The 15018-nt window shown below is 50.5% G+C and overlaps 4 protein-coding genes across 4 annotated transcripts; 1 reads left to right on the top strand and 3 right to left on the bottom strand.

The window, feature by feature from the left end:
* Nucleotides 1-82: 82 nt before the first annotated feature.
* PHYSODRAFT_495687 (hypothetical protein) lies at nucleotides 83-1754 on the top strand (the record flags this gene model as incomplete). Its single annotated transcript, XM_009526668.1, has 5 exons — nucleotides 83-763; nucleotides 830-1003; nucleotides 1090-1185; nucleotides 1250-1344; nucleotides 1412-1754. 5 exons carry the CDS (start codon nucleotides 83-85, stop codon nucleotides 1752-1754), a joined length of 1389 nt encoding a protein of 462 aa, XP_009524963.1.
* A 238-nt stretch (nucleotides 1755-1992) lies between these two features.
* Nucleotides 1993-3423, bottom strand: PHYSODRAFT_256263 (hypothetical protein; the record flags this gene model as incomplete). Its single annotated transcript, XM_009526667.1, has 4 exons — nucleotides 1993-2598; nucleotides 2629-3055; nucleotides 3144-3330; nucleotides 3390-3423. 4 exons carry the CDS (start codon nucleotides 3421-3423, stop codon nucleotides 1993-1995), a joined length of 1254 nt encoding a protein of 417 aa, XP_009524962.1.
* A 695-nt stretch (nucleotides 3424-4118) lies between these two features.
* On the bottom strand, nucleotides 4119-5612 carry PHYSODRAFT_256213 (hypothetical protein; the record flags this gene model as incomplete). Its single annotated transcript, XM_009526666.1, has 5 exons — nucleotides 4119-4142; nucleotides 4185-4487; nucleotides 4559-4774; nucleotides 4847-5443; nucleotides 5535-5612. 5 exons carry the CDS (start codon nucleotides 5610-5612, stop codon nucleotides 4119-4121), a joined length of 1218 nt encoding a protein of 405 aa, XP_009524961.1.
* A 2639-nt stretch (nucleotides 5613-8251) lies between these two features.
* PHYSODRAFT_488092 (hypothetical protein) lies at nucleotides 8252-9130 on the bottom strand (the record flags this gene model as incomplete). Its single annotated transcript, XM_009526665.1, has 1 exon — nucleotides 8252-9130. One exon carries the CDS (start codon nucleotides 9128-9130, stop codon nucleotides 8252-8254), a length of 879 nt encoding a protein of 292 aa, XP_009524960.1.
* Between the last annotated feature and the right edge of the window lie 5888 nt (nucleotides 9131-15018).

Here is a 15018-nt window from a genome sequence, read left to right as displayed (position 1 = left end):
TTCGGCTCTAGGAGTCACAACGTAACGTCTCTCTATCGATCTCGTGTCTCTCGGCTGCTGCTGCTCTCTCTGTCAGTAAAGAATGCTCTCCGTCGTTGAGGAAGCTGCAGTGCTGACGGAGAAGCTCGAGCTGGAGGCAGACGTTGACAAGTTGAGCGAAGTTCAGGTTGCAGTGTCTACGGATGAACCCCAAGCGACGGAGGAGCCTTTGGATGAACTGGAGCTGGCGCTGCAGAAGGCCTTGCAGGCTAAGGGGTTTGAAGGGCTGGAAGACGTGAGAAACACGCTGCTGGCCACGACGCAGCTCACTACCTCCAACGTCATCTCGACGGTCGTGACAGCGCTCCCACACCGTTTAACTCGCCGGAAGAGGAGTAAGCTCTCATCGCCCCATTTACCAGGACCTGGGAGCAACCAAGAGCCTCGTGAGACGGTCTACGGAGCCCCAAAGTCCATGTCTGCAAGGTTGAACAAGGCCCGAAGAGGGTCCTCGCCTCACCAAGCGCAACTTCCGACGTTCCGACGAAGTCTTCCAGCTCTAGCGGTCCCTGCTGCTCGACTGCACCGTGAGCTGTTGCTTGAAAGAGATGCGTTCATGGCGCAGTTGGCTCGGGAACGGGAGGAGAAGACGCAGCTCGAGAACTGGGCGGCGACGCGTATCCAGGCCTGCTACCGAGGCTTTCGAAGTCGGCCACGCGCTGTTGCCTACGCGCGACGAATGAACAAACTCGAACTGCGGAGCGTCTCCTGCATTCGACTTGACGTAAGCTCCACACACACGAATTCTCTTGTATTTCCTTATTACTTGCTTACACTCCGTTACTGTTAGCTCGCCGAGATGCAGGAGCACTTGAGGCTGCGTGGTAATCTCCCGGAAGAAGGAGAAGCTGGTAGCAAGGAGGTATCAACGGTTTGGAGACAAGGAGTCACAGACCGAGCGCGGCGCAAGCGTGACGTCAAGAACCGCCATGAAGAGCGGCAGATTGCTGCCATCCGCATCCAGGTACACTGTCTACTGTATTTGTCGTCAAAACTACACGTAGTTAGTAGAGTTTCTGATAGCGATCGCCTTGCCGTTGTCATCCGTAGGCTTGCATCCGAAGATTTCTCGCCAAAATTGCGTATGGTCACCTCGTTGCACGGGCCCGCGATGAACGCTATCTTGTTGCTATTGTAAAGATTCAGGTACGGCTTGATCGTCCCGAGATTGTGATAAATAGCTGGGCTCACTAACAATTTGTTATGGTAGAGCGTCTTTCGAGGGTATCACCTTCGCGCGTGGATTCAGCGTTTAGTGCCGAGGTTGCAGTACAACGCAGCAGTGCAGATCCAGGCTCTAGTTCGGTGCGTCCACTGTCTCAGTTTCTCTGATTTGGCTGAAGAATCTAACGTTTCAATGTTTACACCGCAGAGGAAGCCAAGCGCGCGAGCGTGTCTCCATGCTTCAGTTCGAGCGCAAGTGTGAGGAAAGACGGCGCGCTGGGTTACCGTTCCAGCTCACATTGGGAAGTCGAGTGTCGGTAGCCCATCCGAACGGTACTCGACTCTACACTAGCGTCTCCGACAGCCCGCGAACATCCCTCCGAGTTCTGTACGAGAACCGGAAGTCTCGCGCCTCGCTAGAGTTTAAGACCGCCAAGTGGCGAGAACAGCGGAGCTTCCTGCGGATATTTGTAAGTTTGAGGGCTTGTGTCTACGTTGCGAGTTGGGGGTTAATTCTGTTGTCGCTTGGTCATGGCAGAATGTGGGGCTGAAGCTGGCAGCTCGTCGCGCGAGACTTGTCCATCGCTGGAATTGGACCAAGACCGTCGTCCTGGACAAGAGACGACAGAAGCGCGTCAAGCGGATGATTTCGGCCATGTCCTTGTCGATGGCGCCGTCTGCCACAACCAGAGTACGAAGCGGCAGCAGAACGCCACAGCGACGACTTAGCACCAGGCCGGAATCCTCGTCGCCACCTCCACGCGGGTCCCAACTCTAATCGAAACGTTGTCATTGCCCCATTTTGACCTTGAAGAACAGCACGATGAGCGCTGCAACCAGGAGCATGACGGCCCACCAGATGAAATAGCCGTAATGATACGTCGTCTCCGGGATGTAGGGGAAGTTCATGCCGTAGACTCCAGTGAGAAACTGCGCGGGCAAGAAGATGGCGGCGATGAGCGCCAAGATGTAGCTGGCGTCGTTCTGCTGCGACGCGCGGGCGTTGTTGAAGTCTTCGACGAGGCTGCGGTAGCGATCGAGGTGCTGTTCGCACTCTTCTTCGATCGTGGTGAGCTGGTCTTGGGCATCAGTGAAGTACTGCAGCTTCTCCCCTTTGTAGTCATCGGACGCCACCAGCTTGGAGATGATCTCGAACAAGGGCTTGCAGTGCATTTGGAGCGCCTTGACCTGCTTCGAGCAGTTCGCGATCCGCCCCAAGTCGAAGTGACGCGGCTCCAGCAGCATCAAGCGCTCCAGCATCACCAGTTTGGCGCCGAACGTCTGAGAGATTGGAGACAGCTCGTTCACGCACACGTCCATGATGGTGTACACAAGGAACGCCGTGCTGTGTTGCCGAACCTTGGAGTACGAGACGCTGAGTCGCTGCTTCAGAGCCTTTCAGAGCGTGTTCGTCCCTGCTTGGACACTGATGAGCACCCCTTTCATCACAAACAGGCTCAACTGCTTCGGCAACGTCATCACGTGTCCGACTTCAAGCTCCCTCAGTCTCGATTCAAGTTCGCCCTTGTCCATGAGGTCGAAAGGCGAGTCGTCTTCCGGTAAAACCAGCAGCGAGGCTCGGTACATGTTTTGATAGGCCGTCACCATGTCCAGGCTGCGTGGATGGAGCGTCTGGAGAACGAGGGACGAGTGCTCGTCGTACTTGACGTATTTGGGGCGCTTGGCCTCCAGCCGAAGCGTGTCTTCCACAGCCAGCGGGTGGAGACGATAGCGCACTGAAAGACGTCGAATGAGCAACGTGTTGAGGCCCTCGACGTTGATCCAACGGACTGTGGCCCACTTGGGCGTCGTCGAGTAGACGAAGCTCTTGACGTGGTTGATCGGGTGCACGCTTCGGATAGTACTCGATCGCCCCCAGAGTCGCTGGCTCGGAACGGGACTTGATACTTGCATATAATGGGGGCATGGTGCGTACGAACGCGTCATTGAACAGTTGGGCGAGCTTGATCTCCTGGATGGCGCCGAGGAACTCGTCGTACGAGATTGTGCCGCTTTTGTTGTCGTCGACGACGTCCACGAAGGCCTGGAACTGCTCGTCACTGTCACAAGCGATGCCTATGGCCTCGAGCCCGGACCGAAAACCATCGTACGACAGCATTTCGTTGTCTGCGTGCACAGTTTCCATTAGTGGCAGCACTAACCGAGACAACGAGCTTTACACGTACCATTGGGGCTACACAGAGAGAAAAGCTTGGTCATTTTTGCTGTCGTGAGGTCGAAGTGGGGGGTCGCGGATGGAAAAGTCCTCCGCGGCGTCGTCTGCACCAAGCGTATCCGACCATGCCACTTCGTCCGAGTCTTGACTTGAGCCAATTGAGGCGACGCGGAGGATGTTGTCTCCACTTAGAGACAGGGGCTTCACAGGTTTATTCGCCGCTGAGGTCGTTGGGTGGTCGGGGGAGTTCACGGATGAACTCGAGTCTTGGGATGAACTGCGGAAGCTGTTAGGTCTTGTTGGTTGGGACCTGCTCAACTGGAGTGGAGCTCGACGTGGAGCTCCTCCATGAGTTGCAGACGTTGCCGGGTCCTGAAGTGCCTGCTCTTTGAGACGAATACGACTGCGTACTGCCCTGGTGGGCCACGACCGATATGGTGTCGTCGTCACTGTAGCTACCGGGGGAGAGTAAGGGGCGGTTCATGTACGTCGATCGACACTTGCTCGCGATCTGCCAGTTCCAAGACTGAAATGATACTCTCGTAGCTAAGTGTTGGGGCCTGCGCTGGGCACATTTGAACGCTGCCGCCTCTAATGAGTCAAGCACGCATTGCCGTTAGCTAAGTGCGTGATATGTGTCAGAGAGATTATGCAGCGGTTCATCACCACAGACACGAGCTGCACACAGATCCACGCCAGCATTAACGTTTCTAAGTGATATATGGAAGCCAGTCCAAGCTCATGACTGGACGGCTGAATAACTCTAAAGGGGAAATGAGAGAAATAATGGTTCCCGTGGACACACTCTTGAGATCTCTCCTCGGTTCAGGGCCGGTATCTCGAAGCAGTTCCAGAAGAAGAGCATGAGTTGCAGCAGAAGAAGACTCGTGGCACCCAGCGCGATGTACGAGAAGCCGAACGGGAACGAGAAGAGGTAGACGTGGAAGAGCGTGAAGAGGCAGAAGAACAGCGGTGGGAAGTACGCTTGCGACAGTCGAGTTCGCACGCTCACGACAGAGAACGATTCGCCCGCCCACATCACCGTCATGACGCCGAACGCAAGCAGTCGATCTTTGTACAGCTCGAACAGGAAAAACAGCATGCCAACCTGCACAACAGCCACCATTAAATATTTTTTTTACTAGCAGACACATCGAACAATAGAAGCAACATTCTTACCATCACGGGCACGAACATGAGCGACTGGGCGAAAAATGTCACCACGAGGTTTGCGAACGGTATCTGCAGTTGTTGTCGGTTCTGGAACAGCGCCGCGAAGGTGATCATCCGCTTCTGCGTCTCGATAAGCACGAAGGCCACGAGCGCCGTAAAGACGAAGAACAGGAACAGAATCGTGTGGAGGATCTTGAACTTCATGGCCACGAATCGCAGCCACTGGCCAAGCACACCGGTTAACACAGACACGGCTCCCTCACAAACCATAGAAAAATAACCACAAACACGCACGCTCTGCGCTGCCGCCGCCGGGTTGAACACTCCGTAGCTCATGTCGACGACGACGCGACTGTCCTCTCTGTAGAAGAACCCTCTCGCCCCGTATTGTCGAATCAACTGGTTCACCAGTATTGTATCGTATCCAACGACTCGATCGCGTATCAGCGTCCACAACGGCAGCTCATCGAACCACCTGAGCTCGAAGCACCGCGCGCTCATGGGCAGATAGAGTGTATCCATCCTCACATCCGTCTGGAGAGCATCGGCGTGTTCCAACAGCGCGAACAGACTCTTCTGGGGCGCGTAGACGAAGCCCAAGCCCGGATCTAAGGCCTCAGGTCCATTAAACGACGTATTCCGCGACGAATGTGAGTTTATCGAGCCCGTAACGAGGCTCCAATCCGCAGCTTCGGCGTCCGGCAGAATTTGGATCCGGAGCAGCCGGAGCTGCTCGTCCTGGAGGTTGTAGGAGGCTGTTGCAGGAGGGAGAAGCTGATCCAGACAGCCGACATATCCCCCGTCACCGATGAAGCTTGTATGGAGAAGGAAGCACACCAGGAGCAGGTGAGACGACGCCACAAACAGCACCAACTCGATCCGCTCCCGATTCTGAATAAACAATTAATTTTTCCACACGCCACAAAAGGGTTACCAGGCGAAATCGGTATGAACACGGAGATAGGAATGCGGGGCCGATCACCTTAGCGCTTAGAAGCCGCTGGGCCCACTGTATCAGCTGCATGTGCAGGCGGAAGTAGACCTCCTCCATCTCTTCCATTGTTTGACGCTTCGAAAGTCTTTTCAAATCCTAAAATAAATAAATATTAGGTGAAATTCTGTTTCGGGTCCGAATTAAAAATAAAAATAATTCCGAATCGTCCTAATAATTCTGTACCTGGTTTATGTCAACGATATTTTTCAATAGTAGTCTTTTTTAAAAGACTAAAAGTCTTGAAAAATAGTTTTACAACCCGATTATGCGTCAAGTATACCGGAAAAGGATAATTTGTGGGGGTCACTCAAATCTAAAAGATCCGCTACAGATACAGTGCGCGCCAAAATGATAGGACCACCTCGATAAGTCCTCATAACTCGGTCAATATTGATTATTTTAATGTGCGGTTTTGAGGCTAGTTATAAAACACGCTGGGAAAGATCAGGTATGCGCTAACACTCGCGTTTTTGCACTCTATGCGATAGCTCACATACAAAAAAGTGTTTCTGCCAAGTCGATACAAATTAGGACCACCCTCTTTCAGAAACACAATGTGATTTGTCGAAAATCGGCATGATTACACTCGCCCGAAAATGGGCCCTGATGTTGTACTCGAGGAGCTCTTGTGCTCGACTATTAATACTTGGTCGTACAGGAATGCTAGCGCATGATATGTAGTGTATTTATATGCTCTACACGTTGGTAAAGTCCGCAATGCATTCTATTGCTCAGCGGATCTTTTATTTACGTAAGGTCAAATCATGTCCCACTTGAGTGGTGTACTTGAGGCAAAGTCCGGTTGTTAAAAAAGCTATTTTTCAAGTATTACTTATTACTACTATTCGTACATCTAATAAAACAATAACAACTATTCAAACTACTATTTTCCCTCTACTACCACTACTACTGAAGTGCAAAAAAATATGTCATGGTTCCCTTGGGTGCGTCAAAAAGCACGATGGCCCTCCTGGACGTACTCGATGTCTTGTGGGGACGCCAAGAACTCGGGCTCGCTCTTCTCCATGAAAATGTGAAAGAAGAACCCGATGAGGCACTGATCTTCAGCTTCCGAGCTGGTGACAATTGTCCAGTGGTGGCTACGCGTGTGGAGACCTGCAGTGGGCCAGAACGCAATATAGTCGGAAATTCAGCAGCAGGTCAAACCTCTTCTTTACTGCGTTGGAGGCTACGACGTAACTGTCATTCGATATCAGACAAGATAGTACAGATTTGGGCTAAACTTACGAAGCGATAGGACTTGTTCTGGTATTTGCGCGGGGTGGAGTGTTCGAGCCAGAGAGCGTCGCCCGCGGTCTTCATCGAACAGGGCACAGTACAAACCGTGGTGTACTCGAACATCTTCCAGCGACTCGGGTCAACTTTCGGCAGCATTTCGCTATGGTAGACCGTTGTCGGGCGCGTAGGGACCATCGTGTTCATCTTCTGGTACAAGTTGTAAGCTCCGTTCTTCAATTGTCCGATTATTGCAGCGTTATCGAACGATCCCGTAAGCTGGCGAGGATGACTAAAGACAAATTACCTGTCCTGATTTAGCACAAGTCACAGTTAGCTAAAACAAGGTGGAGGCGGGTTCACAGCCCGGTGTCGACGCACCTTTAGAGCCGATGTGTGTTGGATAACCGCAAGAATGGTTTTACCGAGGTCGGTTTGAGTCGCTAGGACGGCTTTCAGCTCGTGGTTGACGATCTCCGGTTGCTGTCCTTTGTGGAATTCCTCCATCGCCAGCGTAGCATACGCACCTGGGCTTTTGCGCTGCAGTGTCTATCGATCGATCGGGAGGGGGTGCCGTCTACTTCTCTGGCCCACTTAACCTTCTTTAAGAAACAACATTCGGCATTAAACCTCAATTTGATGTGAACCCCATGTCACATATGATTGGGTATAATCAACTGTTTCATCTTACTATTGGCCAAAATAAATGGGTCTGCGCATGTCGAGATAATCGCGTAGAAAAACCTCAAAACTGTAGCCCTTCTAACTCGTCTCCAACAGGCGCTACAACATCGACAACCGAACATAAGGGTAAAGCAGTTACTCGCGATTACGGTGATATTTTATTTTCTAATATCGCTAATTTTTGACGGCACCTCACTAAAAAACCTAATGTTGCCTAAAACGGACTTCAGATAAAAGGCTGTTTCTCTTTTCTTTCTGCTGCTAGATTTTTTGAAATCATAGCGTGAAACGGAGCAAATGCGCAGCTTTCGGTTGAGGTATTGCGAGTCACCAAACGATTTTTTTGTAAAAAGTTATGTCCAGAAAACCGAAGTGTTGTTTCTTATGTGGGCCAGAGAAGTACAGCAGTCGAATTGTCATCACTGCTCTCGGTCGCAGGGCGACTCATAGGCTGATCCACGGAAGCAATCAGAACGCCTTCAGTGTCTCTATTGACATGTGAGCATAACCAGGTCCTAAGTGTTCATTATGGAGCGGTGCGCGGCACGAGGCAGGAGTTGGAATGGGGAGAGCATGGCTTCAGCGGCCAATGCAAGTAAGTATGTAGACTTTCGCAATTTGACCTTGAAATGGTGTATTCGCGGACAGGATTACATGTACCTGGCACAGGGCCAGTGGATGCTTACTTCGATTCTTGGGACACCGCCGTAAACGTAATCCCATGCTCACATGTAGTAGGAGGGGGCCACACGGCGCTCATGTCTACATCGCGACGCTCTACGGTTCTAGCTTCTTGAGCTAGAATTGCCTTCAGTGTACGGGTCTTCTTCCATCCACTTGCTCACAAACGGGAACTGATACACGTCTAGCGAGCTGAACAAAGCCGGAAACTCGGCGCTCAATTTGCTCCGCAGCAGTTCGTCCAACTCTCTGTGGCCCTTTGCGTTGAAGTGAAGGCCATCCACCAGCATCGCGTTTCGGGTAGCCAGAGGCATGGCGCTGAAGTGCGAGTACAAGTCCAGCACTGGAACCTTGAGAGCCTTGGCGACTTCCACACAAGCCACCGAATAGTTCCCCGATGCGGCATCTGATCGATCCACGAGGCCTCGCTTGGAGTCGGTCCTCTCGGCCGCAGCCTTGGCTCTGGCCTTGTCGTCGACGTGTGGCGGCGTGATCAACAAAATCTTGGCTTTGGGGGCTGCGCTCTGGAAGCGGCGGACGATTTGATTCAGGTTTTTCTTGTAGTCTTCGATCGGTACGTGCATCTCCGAGTTGCTCCCGCCAATAAGCGTTGCGTCGTTGGTACCGAGCCAGACTGTGATCAGCGATGGCGAGGTGTATGTCCCAATGCTGATCTCGCGTTCGAGGGTAGGCATCACGTACTTGAGGAACCATCGCGTGTTGTAGCCCGACAATCCGCGAACAATGAAGTCGGCTGATTGGGTGTACCGAGACTGCAGCAGCGTCACAAACCCTTGATGGTCCGGGATTGTACCGTGTTCAGTGAGCGAGTCCCCCGCGAGGAGCAGGACTGGGCGCGGGCTGGTTTGGCCGTCGGAAGTCACTGCAACGGTCGTCTGTGACGCCACCGACAAAGCAAAGACTGCGGCAAGCGCGAAGCAGACCGCGAGGGTTCGAGTTGTACGAAGAGATGAGCGCGCCATGGCAAATTCGATTGTGGTTTTGCGTCGCAAGGTTAGTCTGCAGGAAGCTGTGTGTGTAGCTTGGGAAGTGGCCTACAGTACTACAGGCGTCCCCGGGCTAGTCCCGGCTGTATATTTTAATGTACCTCGCACAGGAAGTACAAGCAGTTCTCAAGATTTGCGCGCTACTTCTGCAAACATATGGATTTAGATGAGTGTACAGCGAGACATACTGCGACAAGTGGCACGTTGCGGGATACCTCCACCGTATTCTTGAGCTAAGCTTGTAGTAAGTCAGTACACACTCATCTATGTTCAGACCGCGTGAATCTTGTTGATTCGCAAACATCATAAGTACCACTGTGGCGAATAGGCCGGGGACGCCTGTATACGGAAAATAAGCTGGTGGTCACGACACTACACGGCAACATCGATTAGACGGCACGTTACAATGTAAGTGCACAATGATGTGTATTTTAATACAGATGGCTCTATTAAAATAGAGCCATCTCCATATCCTCGGATTGGCTAGCATTGCAGACGTGCGATACAACGTGCGCTAACCGCAGCGTACGTGTACCAGATATAGTCAAGGCTGAGAGTGCCGCCTGACTTCAACCGCTTACGGAACCTAATAAACTGTGAATTGGCCCCAGCTGAGGTCTGCACTGGAGGCGGACCATAAAGCTGTGCCGATACTATGGTGTATGTTCCTTTACCAAATATGACATTATTCCTACGAGGTTCTTTGAAACAGGAGCGCCCGGCAGCTGGACTGCATATCGCGATCAATGATCGCAGCCGTGGTGTTTCCTCCAACAGATCCAGTTTAAGATTCCGAGCTGTTGGTGGCCAGAACTTCGCTTACAGCTGTAAAAAAGTAGATTATTTGTAAGGGCTGGTTAGCGAAATAACTCGAACAAGGCCACTGGTGCACCCAAATAAACTACACACAATGAAATTAGGAGGTTTAACAAAGCTGGCCGAGGAAATCACGATACCGTATAAGTCACTGCACCACCCGGATACCAGTGCACAGTGTGGTAACGTAATTGCCCCCACGGGCCGTAATCCACCTTCCGAATGTTACAAATCTTAAAGGCGGGTGTTGGAGGCCACGATTTTTAATCCTGCTTCAACCAGGATTCGTATGTTTCCCGTCCAGGATTCGTCAAGGATTACAGAAACATATGCAAGCTACGGGAGCACATGGACTCCAAGATAGAGAAGACGTCGAGGACGACGAAGAATGGTCGAATACCATGACTGACAGAGTTTGGACGCAAGTTGCGCCGCGCAACTCAGGAGCGAAGTTTGGTTCTTCTCATCGTGCGAGTTGGCGCATAAAATAAATAGTGTAGACTTCCTTTGATGTAATTTTGAAGTACTTTCTGGGGGTAATAATACATGTATTGTTAGAACGCAGTACGTATAAACCTTGCATACCTGATACGACCCATGAACGACAGTCGTAGCAATAATATCAGGTATGTAAATTTTGGGTAAGATTTTACCAGGATGCCAGCTATAGCTGTCTCCGCAGTAGCAATAATTCTCTCTGATATGTCGAGCTCAACGCAGAGCGTTGTGGCTCAGAAACTAGGTGAAGCGGAGGCTAAGTATGGATAGCTTGAGCCTCAGGCCAATGCATTGCATCTACTGAGCTCTAGGCAAACAATGCATGTCAGTGCTTGTGCTGATACTCTGTTCTTGCGACCACAACATGATCCTTGCTTATGCTATGCAGCGTGCAAGGTCTGCTGTCACAGAATGCACGTACAACGGAGACCGCAGAGCCATGGGCCAGTGCACGTAGCAACAGAGCAAGACGAACTCACAAAATCAGTATTACAACTTAAAAGTCAGTAAGCACTTCTTAAGCGACCACCGATCGGAAACTATACGCTTCTCTCCTTCCGCACGGAGCTGTTTTCTTTGTTCAGCAAAACACTACACATATAAAAGCTCCCACTAGTCTGGCGGGTTAAAATACTACACTCCCACTAGTCGGGTTAATATAAGCTTACAAGTTTATGGCAATCAACTCATTGAGTAGCCCTATCGCATCACTGCAAGCGTTTTTCCTCATACTTGGTTTCACTACCGGTTCACAAGCCTACTTATCTCTACATCGCCTTCCTTACATTTAGCCGCATCAGCCTTCGCCGGAGTCTATCTACTATCCGGGAAATCGACGTTTTTATATTTACTCACATGTCAGTGTTTTCAAAATGGTCTCTATTAACTAATTTAAAGTCACACGAATTATTAATACACCTTATTAATAGTGCCCGTGTCTTCTAACTAACTCGTGCTTGGCATGTCGTCTACCCTGCGCTCTCTGAAAGAGACAAGTGATGTCCCGAACGGGGAGATAATGAACTCTATGAGTAGGTTTCGGGTTCGAGATCCTATTCGACGATTTCGAGTGCAATCCGGCGGAACAAGATACCGAAATGGGGATTCTCACCAGAGAAGAGATGCTTAGTGGAGAAGCTGACGTTCCGTTCATCGAGACCATATGGGGGGGGGGTGACGTCGACAGCGCAGATGATGACAGCATTGACGGCGCGGAGGGACGGAGGTTGAGATGCCGGAGCTAGCCACGAGCAAGCATGCGACAGCAGTTCGGAATGCTACATCGATGCTGTCTGAGCATCCCGACCTTGACGAAAAGCTCCTACAGGACCTCCGCAAGCTGCAGACGCAGGTGCGGGGGCAAATACGTCGCGAAAAAGAAGAAAAGGCCACGCAAACTTCGATTAAAAGTTTTTTTGTAGCTTGTTAGACGCTATCAGGTTGGTCGAAATCTTGTATCGGATTTGACATTTGGTAGGTATCAGATTTACTCCATACACTTTCCAAACTACCAAGTCGGTGGACTGACTCGTATCATATATAGCAATATATCAGGTGTGTCAGGTACTAGAGAGTTGGGCTGGTACAGTAATGTGCGTCAATAAGGAACGTGTAGGAACTAATTTCCTTGTACATATAATAAACAGCTGGGTGGGAAAAGCCCTGTTTCCTGCTAATAGTAATGATTTAGATAAACCATTGATTGGGGTTGACTGGGAAGTAAACCATCTAATACTTGTTTTATACACTAATCCAGTACATGCAACCGGCTTTGTTACACTGTTTGGTCCAAATAGCCTCCTTGCTTCTACCTATATCAGCGGTTCCTTATTGACGCACATTACTGTAGCGCTTTTTTGCAATGCCGAACTTCCGGGACTTTTGGCGCAGAACTAGATAGTTCTTGAGCATTCCATTATGATAACGGATAGCACCAAATAGCGTACCCTTCTCAAATAGAATACCTCCACCTTACAGTACGATATACCGTACAGTACTCCACAATTTTTTTAGCTTATGTTGAAAGCTCACCTTAACCCTTTCGCGAGTATCCTCAATAAATTATAGTATACAACTCATTGATATTTCCTTCTAAAAGGGCGCTCTAGGCGTCCTTTTACAAAGTTACGGAGCCTTTTCGGTGTGTCTCATGGGACATGCCATCTACGGTGATTTGCAGGATACATAGAATGCGAGGAATTTCCATAAATCAGTGATTTTCACTGAGATTTGACAAACTGATTGTGATAGCTTGAAACTACTGACTGAAATGCGAATAAATACTACTAGTAGTATTTATTCGCTTCTTTCGATTACTATATTATTCCGAAGTGTACGGAGAGGCTTTCGTTGGGTAAGGCCCCAGTCGATGTGAAGGAAGCGGACACCACGACGAAGGCACTTAACTATGCGTCGACATGTTTCCCCCCTTCACAACCGAGCAGAGTTGCCGCGGTAAGAGACTTGAAAGAACTGAGTACCGATGGAATCCGACATATTAAACTAAGAATATGAACCGAAAATCTTGTGACGCACACAATGTGTGCAGGTGGGTGCGGAAGTACTTGTCTTTCTACGTTGTGGGAATCCGCCACTTTATAAGTTGCCAATGAACTAGTAGTAGTTACTATATCGCAACACAATATAATATCATCAACAACGAGACTTTTACACGAACTGCGTTTATTTTTTGGTAAGATGTCTCTATTTACATACTACATTTATTCTGGGGTAGGAGTAAAGCTGCTAGTGCAGCTATTTGAAGCCGATCAAATGAAGACGAGAGCTATGCATAGGCTGGGTTAGCTATAGAACTTAGTGTGAGTATCTTCACCACACCGGCGCAGTCACTATCGCTATCGCAATTCAACGAGATACAAAGTGGCGCGCGTTGCATGAAGAAGCTCTGAAATCTACGACTTACCTGTTACCTACTGTCGCACTTTTCCAACTCACTGGTAGTGAGCTGGAAGAGTGGATGTGGTAGCACTTAGGCAGAGGAAGTCTTGTTCTTGTTTGCAGATGTGCCCGAGCTCACGTCTTGAAAGCACTCCGATGTGTCGCTAAGGTATCCGGGATTTGCTCCCCGAGACCACCAAGATGAGGAGTTCACACTTGCTTGGCCAGAGCAGGTCGACTTTATTATCCTCTGTTGATTCCGGAATGAGCTGGGCGCTCGTTCACTGTTCCCTACACTAACCCTGTTATTACATGCATTCCTAGATCCTCATGGGTTCACTTCGCTGGCTGGCTCCTCTTCTGGTTGCCCGTCGAGGGTATCGACCCTTCACTGAGCGCTCGAAACCGTCGTCGCCTTGACGCCACTGCAATATTTACAGTAGCTAGCCGCCAGCGCACAAATTTCATTCAGCTCGCGAGATTCCACGAGAATCACGTGACATTCCCTCCGCTAAGACGAGACCCGCCTCGATTTCTTGCGCTCATGGAAGCGATTGATCAGGTCGCCCATATACTTCAAGTTATCGAGAGGTTCCCATGTGCAGCGGGCTTGGCCAAGCCACTTAACCTTGTACATGGCCTTGCCACGGGTTCGCTTGAAGCCCACAATGTCCTCCACTAACTCACCCTCAGTGTTATCTGGGAGCAGTACCTTGAAGGTTCGCTGCTCCCTGCCACCACTGGGTATATACGGCTTCAGGTAGCTCGTGTGGAAGACGGGGTGGAACTTCACTCCTTTCGTCAGCTTCAGCTCATAGTAATCGTGCCCCAGTCGGTTGACAACTGCGTACGGGCCAATCCATCGCGCGCCTAGTTTCTCTTTTGTGGTCCCAGCATGATAGTTTGCCATGTTTTCGGTCGACAATAAAACCTCCTCCCGACTTCAAAAGCTTGGACGGGTCGGTTAATCGCTCATGCGATCTGCCGCCCGCTGGAGCTCACGCCGTACAGTTGCCAGCCGATCCGCTTCCGTCTCGAGGAACGTCTTCCCCAAAGCACAACGTTGTCGTTCGGCGCCGGTCGCGCGAGGTGGGCTGAACAGCGTAGCAGGAGTCGAAGGTAGATAGCCAAGATCGGCCTCGAAAGGTGCCATCGCTATTGCTTGCTGGAACCTTGAGTTATAGGCGAATTCTGCGAGAGCTAGATACGCATCCCAGTCGTCGGACGCTCCATTAGTAAATGCTCGCAGATAGTTTTCAATAGTCTGGTTTAGACGCTCAGTCACCCCATTTGCCTGATGGCGAAAAGCTGTCGTCAACTTCTGTCGCGTGCCCAACATGGCACACAACATAGTCCACACCGTTGCCGTGAATTTTGGATCGCGGTCCGAAAGAATCTCGGTTGGAATACCGTGAAGAGCAAATAGCCGGTCTCGGTAGAGCTCAGCAACATCACGAGCAGTAGCAGTGCCTTTGCACGCTACAAAATGAGCTCGTTTCGTTAGCTGGTCTATCAACACGAGTACAGAGTCACAGTTGGAGCGGGTCTTCGGAAGCGCGACAATGAAGTCCATCGTCACGTGAGTCCATCGCCCGCGCGGAATCGGTTGGCTTTGCAGAAGTCCCGGTGGCTTCGTGTTTCTTGCCTTCGTT

Source organism: Phytophthora sojae, assembly GCF_000149755.1.
Source record: "Phytophthora sojae unplaced genomic scaffold PHYSOscaffold_3, whole genome shotgun sequence".
In the NCBI taxonomy this organism is placed as follows: Eukaryota; Oomycota; class Peronosporomycetes; order Peronosporales; family Peronosporaceae; genus Phytophthora; species Phytophthora sojae.
Note: the sequence above shows the minus strand (reverse complement) of the source record. Positions and strands in the feature narration are given on the sequence as shown.